Genomic DNA, 14,396 nt, shown 5'->3' on the forward strand with positions numbered 1-14,396 from the left:
GAACTGTGAGCGTGTTTTCGATTACGCAACGCTCGTAATTTTCTTTCCATTTGAAAACTGCCCGTGAGACGCGCACGACAAAATGGCCCTTTTCTGAACCCACTCGTGATGTGGAAGGAAAAAAAATACAATGAACACCAGGCACACCTTCCATCAGACGCCCCCGCGTGGCTGGAGACGTACGGGGTCACTGCACGTGACACAGTTCAAAAAAAAGAAATATCTAAGAGCGTTTGATTCTCCACTGTCGACACTTGCAGACGCAGCGCTCCTAATTTTCTTTCAATTCGAATACTGCCCTTGAGACGCGCAGGACAAAGTGGTCATTTTCTGCACCCACTCATGACATGAAAGGAAAAAACAAACGAACACTGGGCACACCTTGCATCAGACGACCCCGCGTGGCAGTGGACGCAGGGGGTCACTCCACGCGCCGCAGTTTAAAAGAAGAAGAAATATCTAAGAGCGTCTGATTCTACATTGTCGACACTTTCAGCGCGTCGCTCAAGCACATAGACGCAACAACTGTGACAGTTGTTAACTCACGCTTGCCCTGTGCATGCCTGTGCGCTCTTTTAGGGCTTCCTTCTTTGTGCTTCAGCGGCGCGCTGCAAGTATGGTGCTGCTACTCGTTCTTCGTGTGACATTCGAATTTCTTGCTATCGCATGAATTCCTTCGCCCATGAGGCGAAACTGTGACTTTTTTATACAGGGTGTTTTTTTAGACAATACAGATATTTGATAAAAATTCTGTGACATTCAGACGCTGTCGTTTTCGCACAAGAACACTATATCGACGCGGAAATACCTTGCCGCAACTAAAATGACATCGACGCGACTGATTAACAAACACTTGTTAATTAACTTTTTAATTATTCACTTGAGGGCAGTCATTCATATTAGAAAGTTGCAGTGCGTGAAAATTAATGGCATACCCATTTTTTTCGAAATCACAAACGTCGCATGCAATTCGAGGTACTATCTATGAGCGAATTTTAAGGTCGATATCGAAAATGATGGCACCCGGCGCGCAGGATACGCGGCCTCTGTTACGTAAGACCGGAACTACGCGTGACAAGGAAGTGATGAAATTTGAATGAAGGTGCGTCAAAGCAGAATCTGGTCAGGAAAATCTGCAAGCGTTCTGGAATGCACAACTAAAGAGCCTATTCCTTGGGTGCGATGTTTAGGGCTTCTCTCTTTCTTTCTTAAACTGTAAAGAGGCGGGAGAAACTATTTCGCCTGTCTGCAAGAAGCACCGCAGTGGCTGGCCCCGAGTTTTATGCTTCACACAGAAAGAAAAAGTTGATATTTCGGTTTTCTTGTGCACAGCTCGACAGAAACAGATAAGCGCCAAACACCGCACGCAAGGGTAAGGCGGTCCGCTAGCGCAAGAGATATGACTTGCCACTTTTCAAGGAAAGAAACGGCCACGGCGCGCCTTATTCGAATTTCGTCACTGCATGTCACGGGTTGTTCCGGTCTGACGTAAAGAGAGGGCGCGTTTCGAGCGCGCTGAGCGCGATCAGTTTCGATATCATCCTTAAAATTCGATTATGAATATCTCGAATTACGCGCAACTTTTGTGATTTCTAAAAAAATGGGTATGTCATAAATTGGCATGCACTGCAACTTTTTAATATAAACAACTGTCTTCAAGTCAATAACTAAAAAGTTAATTAACGGCATTTTCTTAATCAGTCGCAACAGTGTCCGTTCATCTGGGGCAAAGTATCTTCGCTAAACGTAGAGATCGTGTACGAAAACGACAGAAGCCTTACTCTCATAGGATTTTTTTTAAATCTGTATTGTGTAAAAGAACACCCTGTATAAAGGAGTGTGTAGAACCTACCATGGTTATAATCAATCCGTAAACAAGCTGAACTTTTTGTTGGGCTAGTTGGTGCATGTTAACCGAAGGAATGAGGCGCCAACGAGACAAACACAAGGAATGACACGGACGAACACCTACTGACAACTGATCTCTGACAACTGTTTTCTTCGAATGAACAATCAGTTGTCAGTAGGCTTTCGTCCGTGTCACTTCTTGTGTTTGTCTCGTTGGCGCCCTATTCCTACCGTTAATCCGCAGGCCTTCTCCATACAGCGTGCTCCAAAATTATTTGGTGGTTTTGGCACATTAAGTACCGAATTAATATTTTCCTGAACCGCCTGTATTCTTTCGCAGTCATGTTTATTTTTCACGGCCGATCACTTATCGCTTTCATAAAAACAAACTCAATCCATTAAATGTTCCGGCGCACGTTGATTTGGCTTGATCAATCAACATCCCCAGCACATCATCGGCTCTCGCTCATTTTATATACAAAGCCTCAGATTTTGCGTACTGTGCCGATAAGCTATACAATTTTTGGCTACACATTACCACATCGAACACCGTCACCCAGTACCATTGGTAACACTATTTTTGTAAATGGACTGCCATGGTACTTACTCGATCGCTTATAACGAAAAATTCTGAGTTGCGAGAACAGCGTATGTTTCGTTCCTTGTTTTCCTGCAGCTTTGGCGCTTTTTCACCACATATTACCACGTTGAACACTTTAACTGATGTCTGATAACATTCTTTCTTATCCAATGCCGTTGTACTTACTCGATCGTTGACTCTAACAATTTTCAGTTGTTTTTGTACCTCAGACACTGGGCGCAGCCGACTTCAGGGGATATGTGCGAGAACAGTGAACGCCTTTTTTCTTCCATTTCGTTTTCGCCGTTTTCCCCCATAACTTCGTTGTCTTCGCGTTGTCGCGCCATTGTGAGCAGCAATGCATCTACCCGAACTCAGCCTTATTCTTCACATTTTAAAAATTCCTGTTTGTAGTTATGAACCAGATCTCGCATAGCAGTGTTTCTCATAAAAAGGTAATTACTCTGCGCCATTAAGCTTAATCGCTCAGTGCAAACCATAGGATTTTTTTTTCTTCTTGAAGTAATGTTTCCAAGAAGAGGAGGTCACAGTATGTTTTCATTAATCAGCCGGCCTCATTCTTTAACCGCCAATGGTCTAGATTACGCTGCCCCAAGTCATTTTACACAAAGACTTTTGGACCATTAAAGTTCACCTCTATGAAGTACTTATACTCAGCACTGTAGAAACGATTAGGATTGAATTTGACGACATATCCACAGAATGCTAAACAGTGCCATATCGATATCTAAACGGCATTTTGGAAGATCATTTGGCCAATCTGGAAACAAACATTGTGATAGCGACTGATGCTTCTTTGCGAAGAAAAGGCAGGGGTGGGAAATCGCATCATTCTCTCTAGATTGGTCTTTCTCAATTCGGTTACGACTATACACCTATTTCCAGGCTGAATTGCTGGCTATAGTCTTAGCATTGCGTAAATTGCTCAGTGCCTGTCGGAAGCGGTTATTCTACTGAAGCCCTCTGTTGTTCTTCCTTAAGAGCACCAAATTTGTCAAGTACCTTAGAGACATTCTATTCGCTAATCAAGACATTACGGCTTATCCGATTAGTGTGGGTACTGGCCACAAAGGTTGATACTCAATGAATATGCGGATTCACTTGCAGTATTCCCTCGAGGCCGGTTATGTCTATTTGCCAACGTCGGCATATGTCACGCAGCGAGATTTGAAAAAGCTTACAAGGTCCAATACATTCGACAAATCTCCGGTGTTTTCATCAGACTTCCCGCAACTGAAGTTTCCTTGGAAGAGCAGATGGTGTTCCTCTAGAAAGGAAGAAATCTCAGTTACAAGGTTACGATGTCGAGTCCCCCCAACTGAACTTTTACTTCACAGGTCTGGTCTGGCTCAGTCACCTTTATGCCTTCACTGCATGGAGAGGAATCTCTGGTCACTTCTTTTGGAGTGCCGCAGGTTTAAAATCCAAAGGAAAAGACTACTAGAAGATCCCTTCGAAAGATGGGAATAAATTTGGTCACTTCCGGTGGTTCTTTCATTGGTGCTACCGTACTTGGTTTTAGCCACAGGATGTTTCGACGCTGTATGCAATTTCCTACGAGAGAAAAAGATTTGAATGTTAGGTGTAACATAGCTCAGTTTATTTTAGAGCGTTCTGTTCTCTAATCCAGACGTTTGACTTTCCTTTTTCTTCTCGCTTTTTTCTGAAGCTTATATAAAGTTGTAATGGCGGTGTTTACTGCTAATGTAATCTTAAACGTCTTCAACGAAGCGAATCCACTCTGGAAAGCCACGGAATCTGCCTAACCCTAAGGGGGCGCCGAAGTGATGAGAAAAAACACCAACAAGCACAACTCAGCTCCCACAGAAGACCACAGATGGCCGCGATCAGAAGAGAAACTTGTGATCGTCGGAGATGTTGAGGCCAGCGAGACGCGTCTTCTAAGGGTGCGCAGCGATGGTGAGCTTGCGGAGGACTCTGTTCCCACCGTCTTCGAGAACTACGTCAACACCACCGAGGTCAGGCTTGGCGTGGCCTTGTGGGACACAGCGGGGCAGGAGGACTATGACCGGTTGCGACCTCCGTGGCACCGCGACAGAGACGTGGTCTTGATGTGCTTCAGCATCGACTTGCGAAAGTTCCCGGACAACTCGGAGTCAGGGAGGCCTGAGGTTCGCCACTTCTGCCCCAGCATGTACGTCATGCTTGCATGGATGATGAATTCCTTCAACTTCTTGCTCACGCTACCCGATCCAGCCATGACGATGCAGAAGCACGCTACTCATCACGAAGGACGTGCCTTGACAGAAGGGAACAACGCCTACGGCTCACCTGGAGTCCTCTGCCAAGACCAAGGATGGTGTGTGGGAGATGTGCGATAGTGCGAAGACGGCAACCTTACACAGGTGTAGAGGCCGTAGAATATTAAATTTATTCTGCGATATAAAATAAACTTCATCCAGTCCCCGGTGAGAAGCCAGATGGAGGCTGGAGGAGCTTCTCTCACTTCATTGTCTTATTCACATTATTTAACATGTGCGATACCAACAACGCTAGGTGCACTACCCTGCGCATTCAGGAAACTTAGGAAGGTTGTTCGTAGCATTGAAAGCAGCTGCAGAGTACTATAACGTCAACCAACAAGAGGTCACTCACTACAGTTTCCCAGGGGCTGTGTCGTTGGGTTTGATTCCGACAGGGCTGCCGCGATTCAATGACAGTGAATGCGAAACCCTTGCGCATTGAAATTTAGTAGCACGTCGAGCGCCACATGATTATAACTGCTCCGTAGACACCCTCTACAATGTGCCTCAATATCAGATCGGTGTTTGGCCACGTTAAAGGGGCCCTACAACACTTTTGCAAGTAATCTTTGAATGTCACCATTAAAATAGTCTATTGCCTCACGAATCCACTGCCGCAAAAATTTATAGAATCCGTTAATTACGAGCGGAGTTACGCGGTATTTGTCGCACGCTTCAAGCGCTTTCTCTCTCCTTTCGTACTCGTTTCTCCTTTTTTTCCCTTTGAACGCGCGGCTTTCTTTTAGTGTGATCGCTAGCGTGGGAGCGGGCAAGTGGCGGCATCCCGCTGCAGCCGCCTTTACTACGCCGTCCATCGCTTCCGTCGATTGCTCCTCAAGCAGAGAGATTCGTCGGGCGAAGGAGCATGAAGGGAGCCGGAGAGGAGGCGGGGGGGGGGGTGCTGCGTCGCTCGAGCAGCAACCGCGAACTCCGATCATGAGGGCGTGGTCGCTAGCGCTGGCGCGCGCTATCTTGGCAGACTTCAGAAAACGGCCCGCTTTCTTCGCGTTTAGACGAAAGACCGCACGAAAACCGCTTCGCTCCCTGGAGCGGCAGTATTCCCTTACACCAGCATTTTGTAGAGTTACGCTAGATCGGATCAAAAAGAGTTAGCTGCTAGCCTTGCTTCGTATAACATTACATTTTTTTTTGCTATCGCATTCATTGTTTCCTTCTCGCTACGAAACTGTGATTTTATTACTTCAAATCAACCCCTCCTGTCCCCGTAACTCACGCCTCTGGTTGTCACCATCATCTTTATTGGTCTCGCCCATGTCCGTTGCAGGCCAGCAGCCTCTCCAGGTGATCTCCAATTGGGCCTGTCTTGCGCCCGCTGATTCCATTTTATGTCTGGAATTTTTTTTTTCAATGTTTCATCACACCAACGAATTCTCTGTAGTCTTCAACTATGCTGCCCTTTCATTGGCGCCTATTCTGTACCTGTAATACACAACCGGCTATCTGCCCTACGCATTACACGCAGACACACTGGGCCTGATTATGTACACTGTCAGGTGCCTGAAATAATTGCGCAGTAGCTGTTCTCATGGCTTAACGCGCCACTATAAAACACTACCTGAACATTTTTTTTTTGTACGTGGTCCTGAATTGACTGAATAAAAACAATACATCCACAGATATAAGAAAGCCTTTCGCCTTTTTAAACACCACTAGACGACGCAAAAGCTCGCTTAAGGGTTGACGCAAGCTTGAGCATCTGCATATGTGTGCACTCTCTTGTCTCCATTACCTCCACTCATCACTCTGTTTCTGCCTCGCTCTCATGTTCCCTCACCCGCCCTTTCTAACCTTCTCTTGCACAGTAGTATAGGCCACAGTGAGATATAGCTTCGGCTCACAGCTCTGCCTATGAATAAATATGAGATGTGTGGTGCAGTGGTTACGGCGCTCGGCTGCTGACCAGAAAGATGTGGGTTCGATCCCACCCGAGGCGGTCGCATTTCGATGGAGGCAACATGCCAGAGGCCCGTATTCTTTGATTTAGGTGCGCGTCAAAGATTCCCAGGTGGCTGAAATTCCCGGAGCTACCCACTATAGCGTGCCTCATAACCATACCGTGGCTTTCGCACGTAAAACCCCTAAAATTATTATTAATGAGGACTAACACACAATAATGCCCATGAAAGTGTAGGGGATGTTATGTCTAGTAATTAGGATATAAATGTGAAGAAAGTAAAGTGGACGAAAAGATAACTTGCCGCCGGCAGGGACCGGTAGGCTGCGATCGGCGCTGACTCCTATAGGTTTAAATGCACATATATACCTAATAAAGTGGACGGGAGGATGACCGCCGCCGTATCTCAGTGATAGAGCATCGGACGCGTTATTCGAAAGTCGCAGGTTCGGTCCCTGCCGGCGGCAAGATATCTTTTCGTCCATTTTACTTTCTTTACATTTATATCCTAATTACTATAAATATCTCCTGTGCTTTCCTTGGCATTCTTGTGTGTTAGTCCTCATTAATATGGCGTCTAACAAAGAAAAACTGCCCTTAAAATTCATCTTCCTTCCTAAAACCATTATTAATTACTTGAGATGTACTTGCGCTGATATTGGGCACCGACTAATTACTGCCAGATGAGAATATAATTGAATCGTCGCACAGGTTTCTAGAAGCGAGCATCTGTTTTCATGATTGATGTATTGTGATATTAGCGTCATAATATTCTCCAATAGTTAGAAAGTTTCTGAAAAGAATGTCAAGCGCTGTTTACTAATTGCACATACGACGATTTAGAAACAAGCAGCCGATTTGTTGGTGTGCTCTCTGCGGTTAGTGCGCACAACAGCGGCATAGCGGTTTTCCCTATGAAAAACGCAGTTATGTGGTATTCGGGGTCACTTTTATACACTTTAATTCTTTACGAAGAGTTAAACACAGCCGATCCGAGGTATATTCACAGCTAGGGAATTTCTGAGGCAAAGATACTGGCAGAGAACGAAGTTACGGTGGGACAGGGTAACCACTAGCTTATTCATCCTGTATCATCGGTCCCATCGGCGCCTCTGCGCAGTGTAGAGGAAGGTAATGACGAACTTAGCAACTATTTAAAAATCAATGACTATTGTACATCGTGACTCATGTAAAGTTTGTGCATTAGTTAGGGCATTCACTTTCTTCCTGAGGGTGCAATTGCGCGATCTCCCATGAACACACACGCGCACGCACACACACACACACACACACACACACACACCACACACACACACACACACGCACACACACACCACACACACACACACACACACACACACACACACGAAATGGTTTCTTGATAGTCTAAAGAATTTTCATGTCATGAGCCAGGCGCTTGAGATTGTTGTGATTAGTGATGTATATATTTTTGCGTGTTCCGAAATAAACGTGGTTTGAAGTTAGCGCTTGTGCTGTCTACGTCTCTATCTTTTGTGCCCGTGTTTTATGCTCAAAAAATTTTAAAATATGTTGCAGTGGCTTAGCTCGGCTATGCCAGGATAACGTAGCGTTAGCAAAGGTCAGCTAATTAATCTTAGCTTTCCTGATTGTCTAGAATTAGCTTGATAATCATGCTTACTGCTGCTCCAATGACACACACACACACGGTATGCGTATTATGTGGCACATGTATATCTATTTTGCGAGGCAACTACTTCGGGATCCGATGAGTTAAGCTTCTCCGTTCTTCTGCGCCGTTGAGCAGCATTTGCGCTCTCCTTCTCCATGGCTATAGCACACTGGCAAACGCCAGTCAGAGGCGCTATCACGCGGCTTCAGCGCAGTGTCAGACGGCGACTGCACAGCGAAGGCGAATAGCTGCGCGCGCTCCAGCGCCAATACGTCTGCCACGGCTACGACGTCACTCCTCTGGAAAGCTCAGACCGGCGGCGGCGAGTCGCGCGGGGCAGCGGCGGAGTGCCCGGGAGGTGGCGGCTCCGGTGCGTGACATCACTGATCCTCGCGCATGCGCAGCACAGCTCCTGAGGAGCCACGCGAAACTGCCTGGACTAGACCAGTGTAGATAACGCTACAAAATAGTTGTTGTGCCCTAGGTTCGTTGGCAGTGCTGAGCAGCATCGAAGATACATGTATCTTAGATACTATTTTAGATACTCTTTGGGTATCTTGTATCTGTATCGCGATACGTCTGGCAAGACGTCTATCAGTATCTGTATTTCAGATACATTGAAGACTGTGTCGTGTATCTTAAGATACAAGATACTGCGATCGCAACCCCATGGTGCGAAACAATAAACGTTGGTTGACCTCCGCTTCTCAAGCTGATACTGCTCCCACTAAGCCACCAGATTAAAACTCAAGACAGTGAGATTATTTTATCTTTCCGCCAGAGTTTCCCACCGAGGGCGGACGATGAGCTCTCAGCATACCTATTGAGGGAGCAGAGTCACGTGGTTGCGCTAGCGTCTTCTCGACAGACAAACGCGCGAGCTTCTACGCCCAGACGACCTTTGTTTTCACGGTCTCTTTTTTTCTTTTTAGTTTTGTCAGCGCTATGACACTTGGCTGTTTGCCACTGTCCTGTGCCGCGTACTCCAATGCGTGCGGTGTCTTTTGCACAAATTCTGATGCCGCTGTAGTGTCGTTGTCGAAGCTTCTCTTGCGTTGTGCTTCGTTATGAAATCTGAAGAGTGCAAGAAAAGGGATTTCTTTGCGCCTCATGGATTTCACACACCGGCGATTTGAAGGACTTCGTCACTGCAAGTTTGACTTACATGAATGAGACTGACTTACATGCAGACAACATTCTAACAGCTATAGCACCACCGGTACCGATGCTGGATCTAACAGAACAAGCATTCACTTAACAGAAGCTATCTTGGCGTACGTCTCTTTTTAACACGAAAGTGTTTTATGCCGGGGTCCACCAAGTACATCCGTCACGGATATGACGTTGATAAAATGGACGCCAACGGGTGAGAAAGAAAAAACCAAGAAAAAGATACCCCGCTGGGAATCGAACCCACGACGTTGCGGCCGCGACGGCAAGCGCTCGACGCTCTACCGACTAAGCTAACTCGGGAGATGCTAGACACGGCGCGAACGCGCCTTATATCTTTCACACATTCTCTTTCGCGGCGGGCGGAGCGGGGCGGTGCCGCCATCTGTGAGATGTGAAAAGAAGTAATGCTTCGCGATCGACACTTACTAGCGTTTACTCCGAGATTTCGTGCGATATCAGAGGTCATGGTTAAAGCGTCTCGATACCAGAGAACTAACAGACAATAACGCCAAGGAAAGTACAGGGGGTGTTATCTGTAGTATTTAGAATGTAAATGTGAAGAAAGTAAAGTGGACGAAAAGATGACTTGCCGCCGGCAGGGACCGAACCTGCGACCTTCGAATAACGCGTCCGATGCTCTACCACTGAGCTACGGCGGCGGTCATCCTCCCGTCCACTTTCTGGGGTATATATGTTGATTAAACCTAGGAGTGTTAGTCAGCGCCAATCGCAGCCATGGCGGCGAGTGTGGAACACTCTTTTTTTGCCTCTTGGCGTCACGTAGCACGTGATCTTTTTTACGAGTTGGCAGCTGACCAATAATCCCTCGCATACTACCTGAAGGCATTAAGTCTGCCAGGACGAGACCCTTGCTATGAATGAAGGAAAGCTATGATTTTTCAAGGGCTCGTTTATCTTTGTTAGGCACAATATTAATGAGAACTAACAGACAATAACGCCAAGGAAAGTACAGGGGGTGTTATCTGTAGTATTTAGAATGTAAATGTGAAGAAAGTAAAGTGGACGAAAAGATGACTTGCCGCCGGCAGGGACCGAACCTGCGACCTTCGAATAACGCGTCCGATGCTCTACCACTGAGCTACGGCGGCGGTCATCCTCCCGTCCACTTTCTGGGGTATATATGTTGATTAAACCTAGGAGTGTTAGTCAGCGCCAATCGCAGCCATGGCGGCGAGTGTGGAACACTCTTTTTTTGCCTCTTGGCGTCACGTAGCACGTGATCTTTTTTACGAGTTGGCAGCTGACCAATAATCCCTCGCATACTACCTGAAGGCATTAAGTCTGCCAGGACGAGACCCTTGCTATGAATGAAGGAAAGCTATGATTTTTCAAGGGCTCGTTTATCTTTGTTAGGCACAATATTAATGAGAACTAACAGACAATAACGCCAAGGAAAGTACAGGGGGTGTTATCTGTAGTATTTAGAATGTAAATGTGAAGAAAGTAAAGTGGACGAAAAGATGACTTGCCGCCGGCAGGGACCGAACCTGCGACCTTCGAATAACGCGTCCGATGCTCTACCACTGAGCTACGGCGGCGGTCATCCTCCCGTCCACTTTCTGGGGTATATATGTTGATTAAACCTAGGAGTGTTAGTCAGCGCCAATCGCAGCCATGGCGGCGAGTGTCCACTTTACTTTCTTCACATTTACATTCTAAATACTACAGATAACACCCCCTGTACTTTCCTTGGCGTTATTGTCTGTTAGTTCTCATTAATATTGTGCCTAACAAAGATAAACGAGCCCTTGAAAAATCATAGCTTTCCTTCATTCATAGCAAGGGTCTCGTCCTGGCAGACTTAATGCCTTCAGGTAGTATGCGAGGGATTATTGGTCAGCTGCCAACTCGTAAAAAAGATCACGTGCTACGTGACGCCAAGAGGCAAAAAAAGAGTGTTCCACACTCGCCGCCATGGCTGCGATTGGCGCTGACTAACACTCCTAGGTTTAATCAACATATATACCCCAGAAAGTGGACGGGAGGATGACCGCCGCCGTAGCTCAGTGGTAGAGCATCGGACGCGTTATTCGAAGGTCGCAGGTTCGGTCCCTGCCGGCGGCAAGTCATCTTTTCGTCCACTTTACTTTCTTCACATTTACATTCTAAATACTACAGATAACACCCCCTGTACTTTCCTTGGCGTTATTGTCTGTTAGTTCTCATTAATATTGTGCCTAACAAAGATAAACGAGCCCTTGAAAAATCATAGCTTTCCTTCATTCATAGCAAGGGTCTCGTCCTGGCAGACTTAATGCCTTCAGGTAGTATGCGAGGGATTATTGGTCAGCTGCCAACTCGTAAAAAAGATCACGTGCTACGTGACGCCAAGAGGCAAAAAAAGAGTGTTCCACACTCGCCGCCATGGCTGCGATTGGCGCTGACTAACACTCCTAGGTTTAATCAACATATATACCCCAGAAAGTGGACGGGAGGATGACCGCCGCCGTAGCTCAGTGGTAGAGCATCGGACGCGTTATTCGAAGGTCGCAGGTTCGGTCCCTGCCGGCGGCAAGTCATCTTTTCGTCCACTTTACTTTCTTCACATTTACATTCTAAATACTACAGATAACACCCCCTGTACTTTCCTTGGCGTTATTGTCTGTTAGTTCTCATTAATATTGTGCCTAACAAAGATAAACGAGCCCTTGAAAAATCATAGCTTTCCTTCATTCATAGCAAGGGTCTCGTCCTGGCAGACTTAATGCCTTCAGGTAGTATGCGAGGGATTATTGGTCAGCTGCCAACTCGTAAAAAAGATCACGTGCTACGTGACGCCAAGAGGCAAAAAAAGAGTGTTCCACACTCGCCGCCATGGCTGCGATTGGCGCTGACTAACACTCCTAGGTTTAATCAACATATATACCCCAGAAAGTGGACGGGAGGATGACCGCCGCCGTAGCTCAGTGGTAGAGCATCGGACGCGTTATTCGAAGGTCGCAGGTTCGGTCCCTGCCGGCGGCAAGTCATCTTTTCGTCCACTTTACTTTCTTCACATTTACATTCTAAATACTACAGATAACACCCCCTGTACTTTCCTTGGCGTTATTGTCTGTTAGTTCTCATTAATATTGTGCCTAACAAAGATAAACGAGCCCTTGAAAAATCATAGCTTTCCTTCGATACCAGAGAGGTAGACTGGCCGCGCTGGCGTCGCCGAGGCACCCTTGACGCAGTTACGTTCTTTGCCTTTGGCTTCGTGCTAGCGTGCGTCGGCTCATAGGAGTAGTGCAGCTTCCACGTGCAGCAACGGGATTTCTCCGCCGCCGACTGCTTCATTTGCGAGAGCACCGACTAACAAAACTGCTGCAATATGTGTTGCAGAAAGCACGCTATTTCGACGGGCGAATGTCGTGCCTTGGTGGAGCGAGAGCAGAGCCTGCGAGACAGAGGCCAGCGGGACTCCCGCGTTTGCGGCTCAGGCCATGAACCTCTACCTCCCGTGTTGCTGAAGCGCAGTGTGTGTTATGTATGCATGAGCACAGGCGTCGGCTACCCATTACTAGAAAGCGCACCCCGTGCCGTTTCTCTCCTTAATTGACGACGCTTTGAAGAAGTGCATACCGGGTACCAGTGTTGATTATGAGCTTGTTGATATCATCCTTACGCGGGATTCACGATTCGCTGTGCCCAAATATATGTTCACACCGTCAGCTACCACAACGGTTTAATCATGATCATGGGCGTTAGTCGTCACGATAGAGACATGCTGTCAACATGGGTGCATCCACGTCAAACGGTGCTATAGCTGCCAAACACGAATATACATTGTACAAGCTCTCATATATCACTACACAATAAGCACTACTTCTGTGAAGACACGTTTCACTTTCGTGTTATACCGATTCCTATGACGGAGGGATCAGCCATGTTTTTTCTTTTATTCAATGAGTTCTCAAAATCATAATTTGATTGTTAGCACAAGCTTTTTCTAAACTGTCATTTTTCATCCCGCACATTACCTATGTCTCTGTATTGCTTTTTGCGGGTCTGCTTACGGCAATATTTATTCAACGTGCTGGCGAGGTAAGCTCTCTGCTCTATTCTTACATTTAGCTGCCTGCATCATTCCTGCTACTGTTTACAGACTTATATTTCACTTAAGTTTACTGTTATGTCAAGGTGACGTTGCGAACAAATATATAATACTCTGCGCGTGCTTGGAGTATACAGTAACAAAAATTCAGCTTACTGCTTAGTAAAATAGCGAAATTGAGTTTTCATGATAACAACGTAAAATATTGGGAGCCATCTCAAAGATGTTAGCAAAGGGGTTGGAGAAACATTGTTATACAAAATGCTCCGTTTTTGTAATGAGCGTGCCAATGGGCAGGTTTTCGCTATTTTACATAGGCAGCGGATTTTCTGTGGTCTTACCTTAAATGCCTAATTGTCGTAGCTATTAGGGGTTACCCGCCGCGGTAGTGGTTATGGTGCTTCAATACTGACCCGTAGGTCACGGAGGCCGCATTTCGATACCCGTGTGCTTATATTTAAGCTTTAGAACACCACGTGGTCGAAATTTCCGGAGCCCTCTACTTCGGCGTCCCTCATAATCATATCGTGGTTCTGGGACATAAAACGCAACAATTATTATTAACTCTTCGGGGTGTCTCGTGTATCGTGCTTCTATACATATTCACTGCGTTTGATACGGAACCACTTTTCTATTTTACGTAGTTGCATTTGTTTTCCTGTTTAGTCTTCACTAATCACGAAGTAATTGGAGCTCTAAATGGCAATACCGTGTAAAGAGCGGCTGTGTCCTGCGGCGCTTTGTGCGACTATAGAATACGTCTGACACGTGACACGTTTTTTGAGCTGCAGATGTCCTCTCATAGAAGAAAATTCGTTAAAGGATAGCGCATTACTGAGTACGTCGCTTACGAAAGCTTTACGCCAGCAGATATGTAGAATATAAAA

The 14,396-nt window shown here is 46.3% G+C and overlaps 1 protein-coding gene across 1 annotated transcript; it reads left to right on the plus strand.

The window, feature by feature from the left end:
* The first annotated feature begins 4,236 nt into the window (after positions 1 to 4,236).
* Positions 4,237 to 4,791, plus strand: LOC119373231 (ras-like GTP-binding protein Rho1). The gene has a single exon (XM_037643278.1). The coding sequence runs from the start codon at positions 4,237 to 4,239 to the stop codon at positions 4,789 to 4,791; it is 555 nt and encodes a 184-aa protein (XP_037499206.1).
* Positions 4,792 to 14,396: the final 9,605 nt, after the last annotated feature.

This window comes from Rhipicephalus sanguineus, chromosome 1 (genome assembly GCF_013339695.2).
Source record: "Rhipicephalus sanguineus isolate Rsan-2018 chromosome 1, BIME_Rsan_1.4, whole genome shotgun sequence".
Taxonomy (NCBI): Eukaryota; Metazoa; Arthropoda; class Arachnida; order Ixodida; family Ixodidae; genus Rhipicephalus; species Rhipicephalus sanguineus.